This window comes from Meleagris gallopavo, chromosome 5 (assembly GCF_000146605.3).
Source record: "Meleagris gallopavo isolate NT-WF06-2002-E0010 breed Aviagen turkey brand Nicholas breeding stock chromosome 5, Turkey_5.1, whole genome shotgun sequence".
Lineage (NCBI taxonomy): Eukaryota > Metazoa > Chordata > Aves > Galliformes > Phasianidae > Meleagris > Meleagris gallopavo.
This window is the reverse complement of record NC_015015.2, coordinates 17,213,974-17,231,426: the sequence shown is the minus strand read 5'-3', so window position 1 is coordinate 17,231,426 and position 17,453 is coordinate 17,213,974. Positions and strand designations below refer to the sequence as shown.

At 36.9% G+C, this 17,453-nt stretch overlaps 1 protein-coding gene across 1 annotated transcript in view; it reads left to right on the top strand.

The window, feature by feature from the left end:
- SHANK2 (SH3 and multiple ankyrin repeat domains 2) overlaps positions 1-17,453 on the top strand; it is a 333,770-nt gene that overhangs the window by 117,346 nt on the left and 198,971 nt on the right. Inside the window, exons 13-14 of the mRNA XM_031553489.1 lie at positions 3,760-4,069; positions 8,205-8,374. Of these exons, the coding sequence (XP_031409349.1) occupies positions 3,760-4,069; positions 8,205-8,374 (480 nt within the window). The remainder of the gene's footprint in view (positions 1-3,759; positions 4,070-8,204; positions 8,375-17,453) is intronic.

The window sequence follows — 17,453 nt, the reverse complement described above, 5'->3', positions numbered from 1 at the left end:
TGTGTGTGTGTGTGTGTGTGTGTGTGTGTGTGTGTGTGTGTGTGTGTGAGCGGCTTCAGTCTATGCACAGTTGGCTCCCAGCTGACAGACAGGATGTGGGGTGGGCTTTGTCACCAGCGCGCCGGGCGCTGCGTGCCCGGCTATGCTGGCAATTACACAGTACCCAGAAACCTGCTGCTCATGTCAGGGTACAAGCAGCCTGAACACATAGAAATTGGGTAGCTGTATATTATTTTTTTCTATTTTTTTTTCCTCTTTCTTCCCAGAAAAGGTTATATAATGAGGGGATTGCTGCTAAAGTAAAAGGGAAAAAATGAAGTCTTTGTTAAATGCCTTCACAAAGAAAGAAGGTAAGCAATGCAACCAGAACACTTTGATGTTTCAGACTGGTGTTTTCTTGTGTACATTTAATATGTTCGGCTTAGTGACTTTATAATTAATCAGTTCATGCAGTTTTGTTTCCAAAATTATTTTATGCTAGACAATTCATTTAGGCAACTGATTATGAAGGCTGGGTGTTACTTTATTAATTGTGTTTTTTCTCTGAAGTAGTTATAGAAATGTGTTGTTCTCTAAGAAATGCATTTGAAGACGCGTAAGGAATTTCCTAAGTGAATTTTTGTCAGTGACTGCTACTCCTTCAGATGTAAGAAATGCCAGGAGTAGAAGGATGCTGAGAGATAAGGAAGAATTAAACGATGCTTTCAGACATGCTTTTAGGGATGATAATTTTAAACTTCAGGGGCTTTAAATTAGTTCAGGCATTTTCATGTCATGTTATATCAACTGTTTTTCCCAAACGAGTTTTGGAATAGTTATTCTTATAGTTGTGAGCATAGTGAGATATCAGGGAGTGACAGTGTCCAACAGAGCTAAGAAAGTGGATGTTTGCATTCCATCATTTTGTGTTGTAGTGATTTTTTATTGTGCAAATAATATAAATAATGACTATAAGAGGAGCTAAAAAAATATCCACCCACTTACAGTTTGCAGATTGCTGGTGAAAAGAAACAGTTGGGAGGAATATTAATCAATTTAGGCAAGAAAATGTTTATTTTTAACTATTTCTATAAAAGATTTGTTAGACACACATCAAATTGATATCATTAGTTGTCCCCTTTCCTGTTTATTCTCTGTAGTAAAGGCTGATTTTGCTTGCAGTTTTGTCCTTAAGTATAGAATGTTAATAGTGAATCAAAAGCTGACTCCTAAATGTAAAATCCCTTTCTGATTTGTGAAGGAAAAAGTGAATTTAATGTGATACCTGGTGAGCGTGCACACATACAACACGCACCGCTTTCCAGTGGGAGGTAGCACGCAGCCCTGTGGTTTCTCCAGCTGCTGGCACAAAGGTACTCACAGCTCCCTGCTGTCCTGTCTCTATCCTGAGCTCATGCCCTCCTGCTGCCACTACCATGCACAACTGACAGCACGGGCAGAACCCATGGGCACCATTTGGTTTGATGGAGCTGTGGCTCTGCAGCCTGCCCTGTCTGTAAGCAATTTTAAGGGGTAGAAATCTCAAGTCTTAGGGTCAGACTCCATTTTTACTGAAGTCTGAGACAAACTTTGGTGATCCTAAGGGAACAAGTCTAGTTCTTCAGGCAGAAATCCTGTATCTGCCATACATTTTCTTATTTTGTCTGATTTCTCTGTAATTAAATTATTGCAGTAGCTGTTGGGTTTTATTTTGTACCTGGGAAAGATTTCTATCCTCAGTGAAATCACATCCAGTGCCATACTCTGAATGCTGAAAGTACAACAATAGAGACAAACAGCACATCTATGTCATAGACATTGATCAGAATATCTGTGGATGTTAATTCTGGATATAAGAGCCATGGATTTTCTTCAAGTTAGTACTAGCCCATGGGTTTTACTGTGACATTTGAGGCAATAAGGTGCTTTCAGTGACACACTTTGCTGCTTTGAAACTCTGCAGAGCTATGAAGCATGAAAGATTTGGAATATCCAGAAAATTATATAGAATTTCTGTCAGTTTCTAGCACAGATATTGAACTTTATGCCTTTGAGATCTTTTAAAGACTACTTTTCTTGTTTCAGCCTCTTTTCAAATTATAGAAATAAATTTAAAGCCTTTCCTCTCTATGCACACAGTTTTCTTTTCTATGGTTGTTCTGATGTTTTTCAGCTACTTACCAGACACTGTTTCAACTCATTAAAAATATCAAGGATGCTATTTTAAAATACTCAGAATCATGGTTAATCTTAAAACAATTCTGGTGAAAATTGTATAAACCATTCTTTTCCTTACAATTACACCTTTATTTTACATTATAAATATGCTTTCAGTTTTGCTTGAGAACCTTAGGTTTTTCTGTGTTCTCCCAAATAAAAGCTATCTGTCAAGTCAGGACAGATTGATTCCTGTGTATATTCAAATTTATATGAATTCATTTACTTACAGCGTATGACAGACACATTCTAATTCTGTTATTTTGTATGTTTTTAAAGGGCATTGAATGTGTAGACATTTGTGGCACTTTACAAATGGCACTCGCTGGCACTTTAGAGATGTAGGATGACAGTTTGTGGGGCTTCTTTTCCAACTGAAATATAATCTTTGAAAATTACAGCAGCTCAGTAAAGTCCTCAGAATGACACCTGGCGGCCTTGTGTTAGTTATACTACTGTGACTTTTCACGTGTAACTATGTGCATTTTTCAGATGCAAATACATGCAGGATCAATCCTACAATCCCACTGAAAGTAAAGAGAGTACTTGAGTGAATGTAGACTGAACTAAGTATGAGTTTCCAAGGTCAGGTCCCTTACTGCCTTATAACTAGAAAATGCTGTCACTTCTAGTATGAGTTCAGTCCCTTTTATTAGGAAATTCTACTTTTAAATTGCACTTGCAAGTAACTGACCCACTAGAGTGAGAAATGGAGATCTGGAATATATAGAGTCTGCTTGTCCAAATTCTTGTATGGCTGCAGCAGTGTACCAGTAACATGGATGAATGGATAGGCTCTCTGGTTTGCATTAGGTTTTTATTGCTCTTGCTTTTGTTTTCTGTAATGACTGTTTCATTAACTAGCATATTGCAGTCTTTGGATACAGTCATGTTCTCTCCAGGACATGGCACGTGACAAGGCGAGTGTATTACCCTGGGGTAATATGCTCTATATACAATAGTAATAGATGGAGTAGAAATGCCTAGATTAGAAAGAGATGAATACCAGGGGATTGTAGAGGTGTAATAGAGTTCTGCCAGAAGAAAAATCTTATGTCCTTCATTTTTAACCTGGAAGATGGGGATAAGGTGACAACACAACAGATTTCAGGTTAGGCCTGAACTTGCAATGGAACGCAGTTCTCCCAGCTTGGATGCTGATAGAAGAGGGGAGATGGAAGTTGATACACCAAAACCATTTGGTGTCTTTCTAATTGAATATTAGGACACAGAGTAAATCTGAACATTATGAGAGTCAAGCTCAGGGATAATTAGCTGTTTTCCTTTTCATGGACTGTAGTTCAGACTGCTCTGCAGACTCTGACCGCTGGCATTGCCTGACTATTTATTAAAACCAGTAAACATGTTAATGTTGGCCAGTTGTTTTCAGTTTTAATGATGTTTTGAAGATAATTAATTTGATTAAATATGCAGGCAAGGTAAAGTTTCTGTCTCTGCAGAAAAAAAACAATGCCATATGCCACTAAATCATTTTATGAGGATGTAAGCACGTATAAATGATAAATTCATCTGCGATTACCCTGGATATCTTTCTTTACACAGTGCCCTTTAGGGAGGCTCCTACCTACTCAAACAGAAGGCGGAGACCCCCGAGCACCTTAGCAGCACCACGTATCTTACTTCGCTCCAACAGTGACAACAACCTGAACATCAACAATATCCCTGAGTGGTCAGCCTCCTCTTCTGCGTCTTCCCACCGAAGCCTTTCACCTCATCTACTTCAACAGATGCAGAATAATCCTAATGGAACTGTAAAAACTGTGGGGAGCTATACACCATCCTCCCGGAGCCGATCACCGTCCCTAAACAGGTTGGGAGAGGATGGCAAACGGCAGCAGCACAGGCACATCAGGTGAATTTTGAACATTGACAAAGTATGAGATATTCCTAATGCCATTATGCTACACTGCTATGTTCTTATATGGAATTTATCTGACCATTTTGTAGACTATATATTGTATAGGTAACAAAATCTCAACACAGTCGAACATGTTCAGATGTGAAAGTTCTAATCCCTCCCACTCTGGTAGTCAGTGCTAGCTGCCTCCCTGCAGAGCTTAAACAGTAAGGCAGACTACAAAATCTAGCAAAGCCGTCAGCTCCAAATCACAGTGCAAGTTCTCAAGATCTTTACTAGTTAAAAAAATAATTGTATTCAGCAGCCATAAAAAATATTTCTGTGATTCTTGGTCCCTGTAGAAAACTACTGGTCATGCTTGAAACCTGTGCTGGAGCTGCTATGAGTGATGGAGCAGACCGTTTAAGTTTTCTCTTCTACAGATGAGTGCTGAACCAAACAGGAAACCAGAGGGAATAAGTGTGGGCAATAAGTGGGGCCGTACAGGAGGCTGGCTGAGAACAGAGGGAGTTTCTTGAGATGTTGGTGATAGGTGTCAAGGGCTTCTGTTATGATTATCCTTGCTGCAGGGTTTCACATTCCCTCAGACTTTGCTGCTTTCTCTCCTCTCGAATTATAAATGTGATTTAGCAGGCACTCTCTGCAAATAACCTGCAGCTATGTCCCACTGGAGAGCAAATCCTGACTAATTAGAGTGATGTAGATATTGTGAGTAACATAATAAAGCAGCTGATTGTGTCTAGGTTTTGATCACAAATGAGGACTTTAGATTTATCAAACCACTGTCCCGTGAGCAGGTAAATTAGTTACAGCTTCCCTTGCATAGGACACGGGAAATGCATTTGTCAAGTGTGCAAGTGATGGAGTTGCACTAGAATGGTAAGCCAGAGGGGTTAAAGCACGGGGTTACAAAAGTGAAGAAAGATGGGATCAGGTACTGATGGAGATGTTCAGTGCTTAAATATTTTGACAAAATGCATTTAATTCAGTCATCAGTTAAAATATCAGCCTTTGTCCATCCTGTTTTCTAATATCAAAAATAATCCATTCTTCGGTGCAGAAAAGGCAAGGGTATTGTTAAGCAATGTAGATGTTGGTTTCTCTTCATTATTTGCAAGTATCTGAATCTTTATTTGAGTTTTCAAATCAGTAGAACAAAATGTGATGTAGTTGAAATTACTGTGCACATTCTGCATGTTTGTATTCTCTCTTCGGCAGTAGGTACCAAAACTGATAATCATTATTTGTGCTGGCAGCAATATTGCTGGGATGTGGTGCATAAAATGTTATCTGAGAAGTAAGAATCCCTGAAAGAAATTCTTAGGCGAGTAGTTTCATGCAGTAGAGCAAACTATGTTATAAAAGTGGCAAAAACTCATTTGGTTATAATTTGGATGACGTTTCGTCACAAAGAAGTGTATCAACTTCAAACCATGTTATCTGTAAGAAGACTTCACTCAGGTGAGGAGGGGGCTGCAAGATGGTTTTTGCAGAATGAGTGTGCTTATGTTCCACTGAATGCTGCTGGTGTCACCAAAGTGGGAGGATTTACCTTGTGTTCCATGACTACTTCAGCTGTAATGGATAAAAAGTGCCTTTTCTTCAATATTCCTGGGATAACGTGCTTCCATATTCCTGGAGTACAAACACTTCTCAGGGGGGGAGAACAAGTAAAAAAAAAATTGAATAAGCATTTGAGTGATGTTTATTTGGTTTGGATTTATTCAGTCGCTTTTCCCTTTCTGTGAACCAGTGATTTTGAAAACTAGCATAAATGATAGTGCAAAAAAATTTCCTGCCTGAAATTGCAGGTTGTTCTATTCGTGCGTCAGTATGATATCTGCATGCACAGCTGTCCAGATGCAGAGGATCTATCTGTGCTATGTACCAGCAAGACTTTTCCGGGAGAGATCCAGATCTCTTACAAGTGCTCAAAGAGAACTGAAGGCTCTAAAAACGTGAAGGCAACCAAAACATTTTATAAGTAATCTCTCCCTGCAGGAAATGCCTTTTATTGCCACAGGTCTACTTTGCTGCTTGAATGGCACCTCACGTGTTTCACTGTGTGACCACATACTTACTATCAGCTAAACTATCAGCTGAGAATTGTTGCTGTCTCTGCTAATTATTTGCAAACAGTACATCAGTGTGAAGCTGCTCCCCCCTTTATATGACAAAGCCCTTATTGACGTTGCCACAGATTGAATTTTGGAGCCACAGCAGCAGAAGGGGCAGGAAAATGGAAAAGGTCAGGGTAAGCATCACCAGGATGTTAATGAGGCTTCAGAGAGCAGTTTGCTGCTGGGAAGGAGAGGGCTGGAAAGTGATGCTGGAAGGGGTCCAAGTGGTCATTGCAGCCTGTCACTCAGGTGTTTGTTTATATTCTTACTTGGCTGCTGCTCTCCATGCCAGTCAGGGGTGGCCACCTACTCCTGGGCAAGGGGAAAACATACTAAACTCTTCATGTTCTCTTCTGATTTCTTGGCATGGGACTTGCTGGAGCAAGAGGAGAAAGGGGAGATATTTTTAAGAAGTCAAGACTCCAGTGTTGGAGCCCTGATTTCCATTAAGTAAGCCTGTCTCATGTGAGATGTCTTCAGTGCAAAGCTTCAGCATGCCATTATACCCTCCTCTTTCAGTAAGAAAGAAAATGAATGAGCCTTCTGTGATAGTGAATAAAATGCTGCTACCTGGCTGCTACCGGATTAGGCAGAAAATGCAGCTTTATACATTTGGGAACTGTATGTCGATCAACAGTTTATTGATCTGGATTGTTTACAGTTATGAGTATTTCTTCACTTGTAAGGAAAAAGAAATGGAGCCAAACTGAAAATTGAACGTCATCTTTTCCTGTTTTCCTTTAAACTGTGTGAGCCATTTCTGATGTAAAGTCCTTCACAGACAAGCAACAGTTTACTTTTAAAGACTTAAGGACAGTTCAGCACATCTTCACGATAATAGAAAAGCATGATGAAGTTAGAGGGAGACATCGTTCCAAAAGATGTAGAAGTTACTGAGTAGGATGGAAATGTTCATGATAAAAAAAGGAGAAGAGGAGGAAATAGTAAGGAACAGTCCTCATATTTATTTGGTTTATAGCAATGTGAGATCATTTATTTCTCCTTACAAGAATACTGAGTTTTGAAATGCTAGATCACCAATAATTCATCTTTTTCTACTCTTTTCCTAAAAATCTTTATTAATATTTTTTTTTACTTACAGATGATTTATGTTTCTGGACTTTGTTTAAGGCTTTCATACTTTGCATTTTTTTTTTAAAATGGAATAGTAGGTTATTGGAAGTTTGTGATATTTCCTACAAGTTTTCTACCCTCTAATATTTGCCTCTTTCTCATGCTATCTTTTTGACAGTTACTTATTTTGGAGAGATTTGATAATGAGCTGTTCAGTAGTTTTCAATAATTTCTCTCTGTGTATCATTACTAGATTGTGAGTTTTTTAATGATCTATGACTTGTTAGTACAGGCCACTCTGAAGTCATTGCGAGAGCTATAATGATCTCTTCAAGAACATGCTAGCCATGCTTAGTGAAGATTCAGATCCAATATTTAGCTTCAGGCCTTGGAGTGATGGAGTAGCTTAATTATTTAGTCCATAGTAGAGTGATGAATTAACTTTTCTGTCTATTCACTTGATAATTCATTTTTCTCAGTTGTTCAATTAACATTTCAATATTACAAATACACCCATTCCCAACAAACGTTATATAGGGAGTTATAAAAAAAGTTAAAAGTTAGAAATCTTTCTGACAAATTGTGGTGCTTGTGATGTATGGTTGTACAGAAAATTTAAAGTTAATCTGGAACTGTGATTGTGAAAGTTCCATTTGTAGAAAAACTAAAAACTTCAGTATTATTTGTTTTATTTTCTAAACCAACATGGTCAGATGCACATTGTATTTCAAACAGAAAGATTTGCAGAATGTAAAGAATACATTTAAGACGAAAATAGAAAGTGTGTGTATTTATTTTTTTTCTGCAGGGTTAGATGTCTTACTGGAAGATGATTATGCTACTCACTGCTTAATTTAATACTACAAATGTGATGGTAAATGATTAACTTTCTTCATTTTAAATAACCAGTTAATGATTTTAATTTCAATTTCCAGTGCTGTTTACAATCCTAGTGCCAACAAGGATACTCTGTCTGCCTTGGATTATCAGGGTCCAAAACGCAAGCTTTACAGTGCTGTACCTGGAAGACTTTTTATTGTCGTAAAGCCATATCAACCTCAAGGAGAAGGTGAAATTCACCTGCACAAAGGAGACAGAGTTAAAGGTGAGTAATTAATTTTGGCTAAGCATTGAAATTTTTTAAAAAAATTATTTTATATTTTAGGAAAAAATTTGTCTCATATTTAATAGAAGTGATTTTTCCTTTGTTTCTCTAGAAGATATTTTGCTCCTAGTTCTATTTTGTAACCAATCCACATTCAGCTGCCATTTAAACTGTGATTTTGAAGTATTACTAAAATTCAAAAACATGTGCAGTAATAGCAGCATGTTGCACAGAACATGTAATTGGCTTCTGTAGTCATTACAGAAAGACACTAGCACTTTAAAAGTTTGTAAAATTGTTGGCTATCCAAAAAGCTCAGGAAGGAAACAGCAATAAGGTCAAGTCAGTCTCTGTTCCTTTCCTCATTGTTCCTCATGGAACAATTTACTGGTTGAATAGAAAGAGTCCCCTCCTGAGAGTTAGGATAAGCATGTAGATAGAGTCTGGTGTAAATAATCTAGGGACCAAATATGGTCATACACATCTCATTTCTGGTGCACTTCCCAAGCAAGAATACAGTAAAATCAAAGTAGAAGTTCATGTTATTTCTTTGAAGACAATAAGTACTTCCAGATAAGACTGAGAGAGTGAGAAATGTGCTATACAAGACGAAACTTCCTAAGAGAGTTAACCGCAGATTAATTTGTGGTTTTGCACATCCAGGTAAAACTGGAACAAAAAGACCTTCTACTCAATACATGCAAACAAAATTCCAGTTATGGAAGGCAAATAAAAAGGAATAAATTCAGAATGCTAAATAAAAATGTTAAACAGATGAAAATTTCCCTGCAACTGAAACTCTTTACCCTCCAAAGGAAAATATCCCCCTTTTCTGATCCTGTATGTAGTAGCTGGAAGTAATTAGAGAGATATTAAAAAGTATTTTTCTATTAAAAAGTATTTTTCTATTTTCGAAATGGTTACTCTTGAAGCCATTTGTAAATTTAATAATTTTTTTAACTCAGTCCTTCAGAAGGTGTAGAGCAAATCTCAAGAATGCTGCACTTTAAAGATAAAACACATGTGAGATGTGTTTTAAATGCAAGGATGAAGGAGGAAGGTTAAATTTAGGTGAGCTGGTGATTGCTGTAGGGCTGAAAAAATGATTTGACAGTTCTGAGAGACTCTGCTCTGTCTGATAGGAAGCAGTGATTATGAGTGAAAGAAAGTGGTGCACAGGGAAATTAGGGAGAGCCAATAGGATCACTTAATAAAACTCTGTAGAAGTTGATAAGTAATGGAAGTTAACTAAACTAGAGTAAAATTAATAAAGGCAAGCAAAGCACCAAGGTTATAGAATTCCTTGGGAATGCCAGATATCAAGTAAAATTCAAGTCACAAATAGCAGCGTTGACTTCAAATTCAAGCAAAATTGAGAGAGATTTGCATCTTCTGGGAACCTGTTTTGTAAGCTTTCAGTGTATGTGAATAAATGCAAGAGAAGTAATGCATAATATCAGTTAACAAAAGCCTTGAATTGTCAAAAGAATGGGTACAACCTAGAGAAAGGTTAAGTTACATTATGAGTAACTGTCATGCAAAACAAAGCAAATTGAATATAAATGTAATTTTCATACTTTTACATAAGAATACTGAAAATGTGAAGGCCTGGGGTCTTGCATCCTGAAAAGATGCAGGAATAAGACAGTAGAAAAAGCTACATGTTAGTGAATTGAAAGAAAATGATAACAAAAAGCCGAAACTTTTGCACATTCCAGAAGTTTTTGCTTGAGCATAATCTCAGAAGGTTTATCACCACCAGGGAGAATTGCTGGTTCCTACAAAAGGTGAAATTTGAGGAGCCATGAGTGGTACTAAATAGCTTTCTGCATCAGATGTCTTCTGAGGCTCCTAGTAGCTGCCAACAGATAAAGAATAAATATGGCTCAGCAACATCTATCCTTTGAGAAGCGTTATATCCCTGCATGATTTTGTTCCACTGGGTTGCTGGATTTAAAGAGTAATACTTTTCTTTATGTAGAGGATTCAAGAAAACATAGACCGTAGATTCTATACACCAGAATAAAACACCTGAGACTCCAGGTAATTCCGGAGAAAGACAAAGCAAAAAATGTTTTTCCTGATAGAAGTGGAAACAGTGTAACACATTCCTTGAGATGCTGAAGTTTGTAGGATGTTCATTACCAGGCTGCTTGTTTACAGTAGAATTTGGGCTGATTGTATGCAAAAATATCCAACAAACAAGGGATTTAAATTTCAATGAAGAGTATAATAGTTAAATAAATTAGTTCACGAGCCCTTGGTTCTAAGCTACTGTGACAGTAACTGGAAAACAATGCAGGGGAAATTAGTTTACTTTTCAGATCTTCTTATAATAGGATGATCAGAACATAAGACAATGATTTTGTGGGGGCACTAACCAAAGCATGTAAAAGTATTGAAACAGAAATTGAGGATAATTTATGTTTATTGAAGCTGACTATAAATTATTTATTACCTTTATAAAAAGCAAGGCTTACCTATCCAACATCAAATCATCCCTACAGGGATTCTTCAGTTTCAAATGTATGATTTGTACACTGAAGTAAAAAACTAGCAGAGATCTTGGATTTGCAGGCACGCTTGTTTTACAGCGTTTTATAGAACTTCAATGCAGTGAAGTCTAGTGAGATGTTTATACATGTCAATACTTTTAGGAAAGCTTGGAAAAAGAAAGAATGTCCATAGGAAAAAGAAAACAACAATAGTTCTGCTACATAAGTTGAAGTCTTGCTGAGTGTAATTTAAGTCTGTTTGCACAGGAAAGCTAGAACCATATCATAGTCTTCACTCATCAGAGAAGAAAGTTTCAGAAGCATATCAAACCCTATTTCTTGTTATCATGTCAGTGGTTCTTCAAATGTCACAAAAAATATGTCAGAATGTACACAACAAGGTCATGCAGAAGATGATCGACATTAATGCTTTAAAAAGGTCTCACATAATGGTACCGAGGAAGAATTCAAACTTACCAACCTTTGACAAAAATCTGGGGTCAGTTAAACAATATATGCCGCTATTCAAGTGAAAATGTAATTATTTGAATCAGAGCATAAAAATAAAAATAAAAATAAAAATAAAAATTGTTCCAAGAGGAAGGATTGACAGACTTCCTCTCCATCATCTGAAAGCACAGACATTAAAACTCACATCTCTCAGTATTGTGTGCTGGCTATCAAGTCCTCCTTCGTGAGTAGAAGATCCACTCAGTACCTGATAGATCTTGTGTCATTCTGTCCCTGAAACTTGCTTAGCAAGTCCACGATCCAGTCAGCACTGAAATTTTGCACAGGTTACGTAACAGCCTATTAATTCAATATCATTTTGTTTCGTTTGGGGATCCACATGCCTGTTATGAGGCTTAGAGACTCACTGTATGTAAAAACGCTCTTGCCTTGCATTTAAAAAATAAAAAGCTTTCTCTTGACCCCACCTCATGTGCCAACTTGAGAGCTGAACTGTACCCTGATGCTTAAGTGGTTCTTGGGTTACAGACTAGTACAGAAATTCCTTGTGGGGTTCCAGGCTCTGTTCAGTTTGACTGTTCTCATCAGAGTATCCCGTAAGATTGATCACTATAAAGACATTACACAGCAATTACCCAGAACATGTTAGAGAAAGGGATAAATTGGGAAACATTTTTATGTTTTCTTTTATAACTTGGTACAATAAGACAGGACAGGGAGGTGAGTGAATCCTTAAACTCTTGATAAGAAGTGCTTTTATCAGGTGAAGATGAGGCAGAGTTCTTTTCTTTCTAAAACCTTTGGAAGTGCATGAGTGATAACAGATCACAGTAGATGGCACAAGGAAACTATTCAGAAAAAGATATGAATGAGCAAGGTCCAAATAAAATGTAAACTAAACAAAATGGTCTTGTATTAATAGAATATTACATAGCCTCTACAAAAATATCAGCTTTATTTTTAGTTGTTAGTCATACTCACTGACATCATTTGTGTGTGTGTCTGCCACTCATGAGAGAAGGGCCATGGCTGATATAAAAATAAACGTGTATATTTATACAGGTTTCATTCAAACATAAATGAAGAGCTAGCTTCATTCCCCATTGAAATATTTTTTATCATATTTTGTTTCTTTTGCATTTTGCTATGGGCCTACAATTCCACTGCAATAAAACTAATTCAATCTAAACAGACATGCACAAACACACAATGTAAAGTATATGCAAAATGCACTTCAATAATCTTTTGCATTGATATATTTAATTCTTAAAGCATCTTTTATAACAAAATTCAGGTATGGATAAGGCAATACTTCTAAGCAGTTTGTGCGTGAAGAATGGATACTTATCTGTGTCATGAAGACAAAGAACTACAGAAGGATGTATACATCCCTGAGAAGGTTACCTGTGATTCAAGTCTGTAGTAGCATACCTTGTTGTGAAAGTAGTAGATGCAACCTTTGGTCACAACTCAGCACAGAGTAGGCAATCTCTGGTCCCTTAGAAACAAAACAATTAAAGTTGTTTTTTTTTTTTTTCCCCAGAAACAATGTTATATTACAACATATCTGAAATGCACATGAATTACCACTTACTGACTGAAGAAAAAAATAAAGCATTGCCTAATTCAGATACTTTGAAAACCTCTGAAGCCTCATCTTGCTCACTGTTTTGCTCTTTCTTTCTCTCTATTATTATGTGCTTTTATTACAGTTTGTCCATTTGCCACATGACTTGTATCTTCCTAATTTTTGGGTCCCAGAGTACTGTCTACTGCCTCCTTATGGGTGGCCTCCAACTCTAAATTTTTGCTTATCACTTTTATTTTATTGCCTCTCATGGTATCACCACCCCTTCTGTTTCACCTGGAAGGCAAATTCATGGGCCAGTTCTGAAAAATGCTTGGTTTCTCTGTGTCTGTGATTAAATATATTTCCTAGTGTTCATCATCTGGAAATACGGGAGGTTTTTCTGGTATGTCAAATGTGTTCCAACATAGAGTTTTTTGAGAATCTTGTCAGATGCCTCCTGTGCAGGTGCAGTCTGTACATCTGAGAGGAGTTTAGCGCAATCAAGGTCTGCTCCCAGATACACTCTTTTTTGTTAGAGAAATAGAAGTCATACAGTAGTGGTGACTTGATCATCTATTCTACCAGAAGGTCAGCAGTTCTCTGCATTAGAAATACTGACCCATGCAACACTACTTTTACTTCAGTGTGCTCTCAGCCAGTAGGGCAATCCAAATATATCACTAACGTTTTAATTCCTTGTGAAATCTACTTATAAGTCATTTTGAAAAAGAAAGATTATTAAACACCTGCTGTGCTTGAAAATATTGCCAGCGGACAGTGTTCGTGGGCAGAAGGAAAGTTGTTCTCCAGGGACTTTTGCAATTGTTAGATTAGTAAATAAAATCCTGGAAAGGGAAGAGCTACATAAATGTATTTTGTTTCTTCAATAGCATTTTGTACCTTGAGTGAATGAGCCAGGCAACTGAATTTAACCTAAAAGGTTTGCATAAGGATTGTTATACTATAAAATATGGGGGATGAAATTAATGTGAAATTAACCTTGCTCAGATTCATTGGTTTCCTTACTGTCTCCTGACTTGATCAGTTTGATTTAAATTCCTAACATAAGCAGTTGTGACTCATCATAGATAATCTAATTCATTTCTTCCAGTCGCTTGTACCTGAAGGAGACAGAATTGTGCTTCTAACTGGTACATCAGAGTGATATGACAAACACACGGCCTTGCTCCTGCTCGAATAAGAGTGCTTGCTTTGCTCAGGAGGCTGTGTGAAGGGGGTTAGGATGTTTTTACATCTTCAAATCCCCATCAACTTCAGCAGTAACTGACAAAAAATGTTCAGTAGACACAGAATACCAGTGAGCTGAGAAATGGGTTGGATATGATCATACTACTGTAGTCTGACACAGTAGTATAGTCTCCTGATCTAAGTTGATTTGGAGCCACTTCTCAAATTCTCTCTGCTCTGCACTCCCCATACCTGTAGTTTGGGCATTTCTCTGGAGAAGAGCAAACCTGGCTCTATCCAAGCCTTCCTCTAAAGAGATGGTGATAAAATGTACAGAGCTCAAGATTTTCCCATTTCTTGATTCTAATTTGTTCAATATTCAGATCAGTATACAGCAGGATTGTTTTGTGCACTGTTTTCATCTCTACTCCCCTTTCCTCAAACTAAGACACACACCTGAACAGCAGCAAAGAGGTTAGCTTTGTAAAAAGTAGTTCACAAAGGTAAAGAGGAAGAAAAAGCGTACAATGCTAGATCTCGACTGGAACAGCACAGTTCATTCAGTTCCATTTCAGTTGAGCTCTCTTTCCTCAGATTTAGAGGATTAAGGGCAGATTATTGCATTTGTAGACTTTGACGTAGTGAGTGATTGCTCTGCTAACAATCCATCGTTGTCAACCATCTCACAAGCCAGGGCCTCTTCTTGAACACTGCTTTCTTAACAAAATACAGGTGATGAAGGGAAAAAACATGCTGCTCTGAGTCAGGATTTAGCCTGATATTGACTATGGCCATGGTGGCTGTGGCTGACATGCAGCCAAAACTTTAAGCCTTCCCATCCTTTAGTGGTGTAGGGGTGGTGGTGGTGGGGGAATAAGACACAACCAGAAGACATGAAGTTATCAGAGTTTAACAGTTGTCTGTTAAAAGAAATCAGACAATTTAATGGTTGATTTACAGGCTGGTAAGGTAGGTTTTCAGATAAACAAGAAAGGTCATAGATTACAGAAATTTGAGTAGATTAATCCTAGAAGTTACAGATGATCATGCATTGGTTTTAGAGGCAAAACTGGAAGTTAAATGTAAAATCTAAAAGTGAGAAATATCCATGTTACTTCCCCAGTTTCAGTTCTCTACGATGTTCCACAGGCAGAGATGGGGAAGGACTGCTGAATTTGCTTCTCCACTAAAAGAAATGTCTGTGGAGCTACTGTTGAATCTAACTGCTCAGGTCAATCAGGCAAAATCATTAACTGCGGATACACAACGCTTTCCTTCCAGATTGTACGTGGACTGCACAGGAACATTTTCTACATGGCAGCTGGGACTTGTTTGCATGCTGGAGACCTTAACATGATTTTATCAGTGCTATAGACAATTAGTTCCTTTCTAGTAGTTTTGCACTCGTCTCAAGATATGTCAGTCTCTCTTGATCATGTATTTTAAAGCCAGAAATGATCTCCCCATAAGGCAGAACAGACAGATCCTGTTCATCATTAATGACAAGGAGGGCAGACAGGATATATCTCTGGAACAAACGAGGATGCATAAAGAAATGGAGTAAAATTTAAACCAGATTTTCAGAAGAAGAGGAAGCAAGAGTAATTTGTAACTTGTATTGACCTGCAGTTATCTTGCTTGTAATGTATGAGTCAAGATGCACTTCAGATGCAGAGAACTGTCACTCTGCACGGTAACTGTCACCTAATTTACTTTTCTCTTTACTTGCTTCTATGAAAACACAGTTTAAACCTTTAACTTTTTTATATCGAAACATATTTAAAGGAAAGAAGTTGCCCCTATAACACAAGGGGCAGAAAGAAAAAACATTTTTAAGTTGTAACTTATTAAAGGTATTTTTTAAGCAAAAACTATTTTTCCAATAAAACACCTACTCTTGGAGCAGTTATCTGCCATTTAGAAGCTGTCCTTCCAAAGGGCAAATAATTCTTTAAATTTGCATCAGACTGACACTTCTAGAAGAAAAAAGACTATAGTAGATGTTTCTGAGAGAATTTGGTTTTGTGCCCTTCAGAAAATTAAAAAATATACAGTTTAATTTTAAAAAATCCAGGAGATAAATTGTTGTTTATAGCTCAGATTTTCACCAAATCTTACTATCTACAATTCAGAGGAAAGCCTTTTGCATTTCATTAAGTAAATAGCACTCTTTAGCAATAACTGAACAGAGGTATGAAGGTAAATGACATGGTCAAACTGCATTTTGAATGGAAGAGGCACTGTCATTGTTCCTTTCAGATGAAGAAGGAAATTCTGAAATTTTCTGCTTTTTACTGCAAGTTCTACAGAGTGTTCTTAATTCCTCCTCTCACTAAAAGTATTGATATCTTCAGCTGCTCATCTTTAGCAAACGTATTTACTTTCAGCTCTGATGGCTCTTATATCAGCATAGGCTAGTTCTGTTGGTAGATTTTTCAGCTTGTTTTCAACTTCACTTGACGCTCTATTGCCATTGTGATCATTTCCTTTATTCTCTCACTTGTAGAAATATTCTTTTTTTTCTTTTTTTTTTTTTATAGCAGTCTATCATTACCTATACAGATAAGTATTTGTTTTCCCATGAAAGAGTGTATTTTATAGTAGCACCAAAAATTGATTGTAGATATTAGAAAGCAATTTCACATAAACCCTGTAACATCTATAGACAGTCACCTGTATTTGGCTGTAATTTCCATTACATTTTTTGCAAAAAGGATAACTAGAACAATTCTTCTGTTGAATCTTCAGCATTATTAAGAACTTCAGAAATTGTTTGCAGTATCAGGATGGAAAATGTTCTTACACCCTATTGTATGGCAGTAGTATAATGAAAGGAGCTATTATGTGAAAGAATACATTTTCTTGTATTTTGATTTATGGTCATATGGTGAATTTTTGGTCATATGTTGAGTAATTTAGTTTGAGATGAGCATGTTATATTGTTAATAAACTTAGAGAAGTTGTTAGAGTTTAAATACCCTATGAAGATTGGTACTGTATATAAATTCTTTTCCATTTTTTTTGGATTTCACCAAGGCAGAATCTGGCTTGTATTAGGCATAATACTTAAATGATATTAAAATATAAGATTCTGATAGGATTACGCATATTTTCATGTTATTCAACTGCTTGGTCTTTGTCCAATTTTGATTTGCACTTTTGTTCATGTAATTAAATATAATTCTTGTTTTAAACTATAGTTTTGTTATGAAAAGACATACCAGAATTCGCAATTTTACTAGAGCCTTAATTTTATTCTTATATCATCACATTCTTTTTTGTAATTCATATTGTGTGTAAAGAAACTCTGGCCTGCTCTTACCGTAGCAACCACATCTTTTGTTTTTACAAAAAG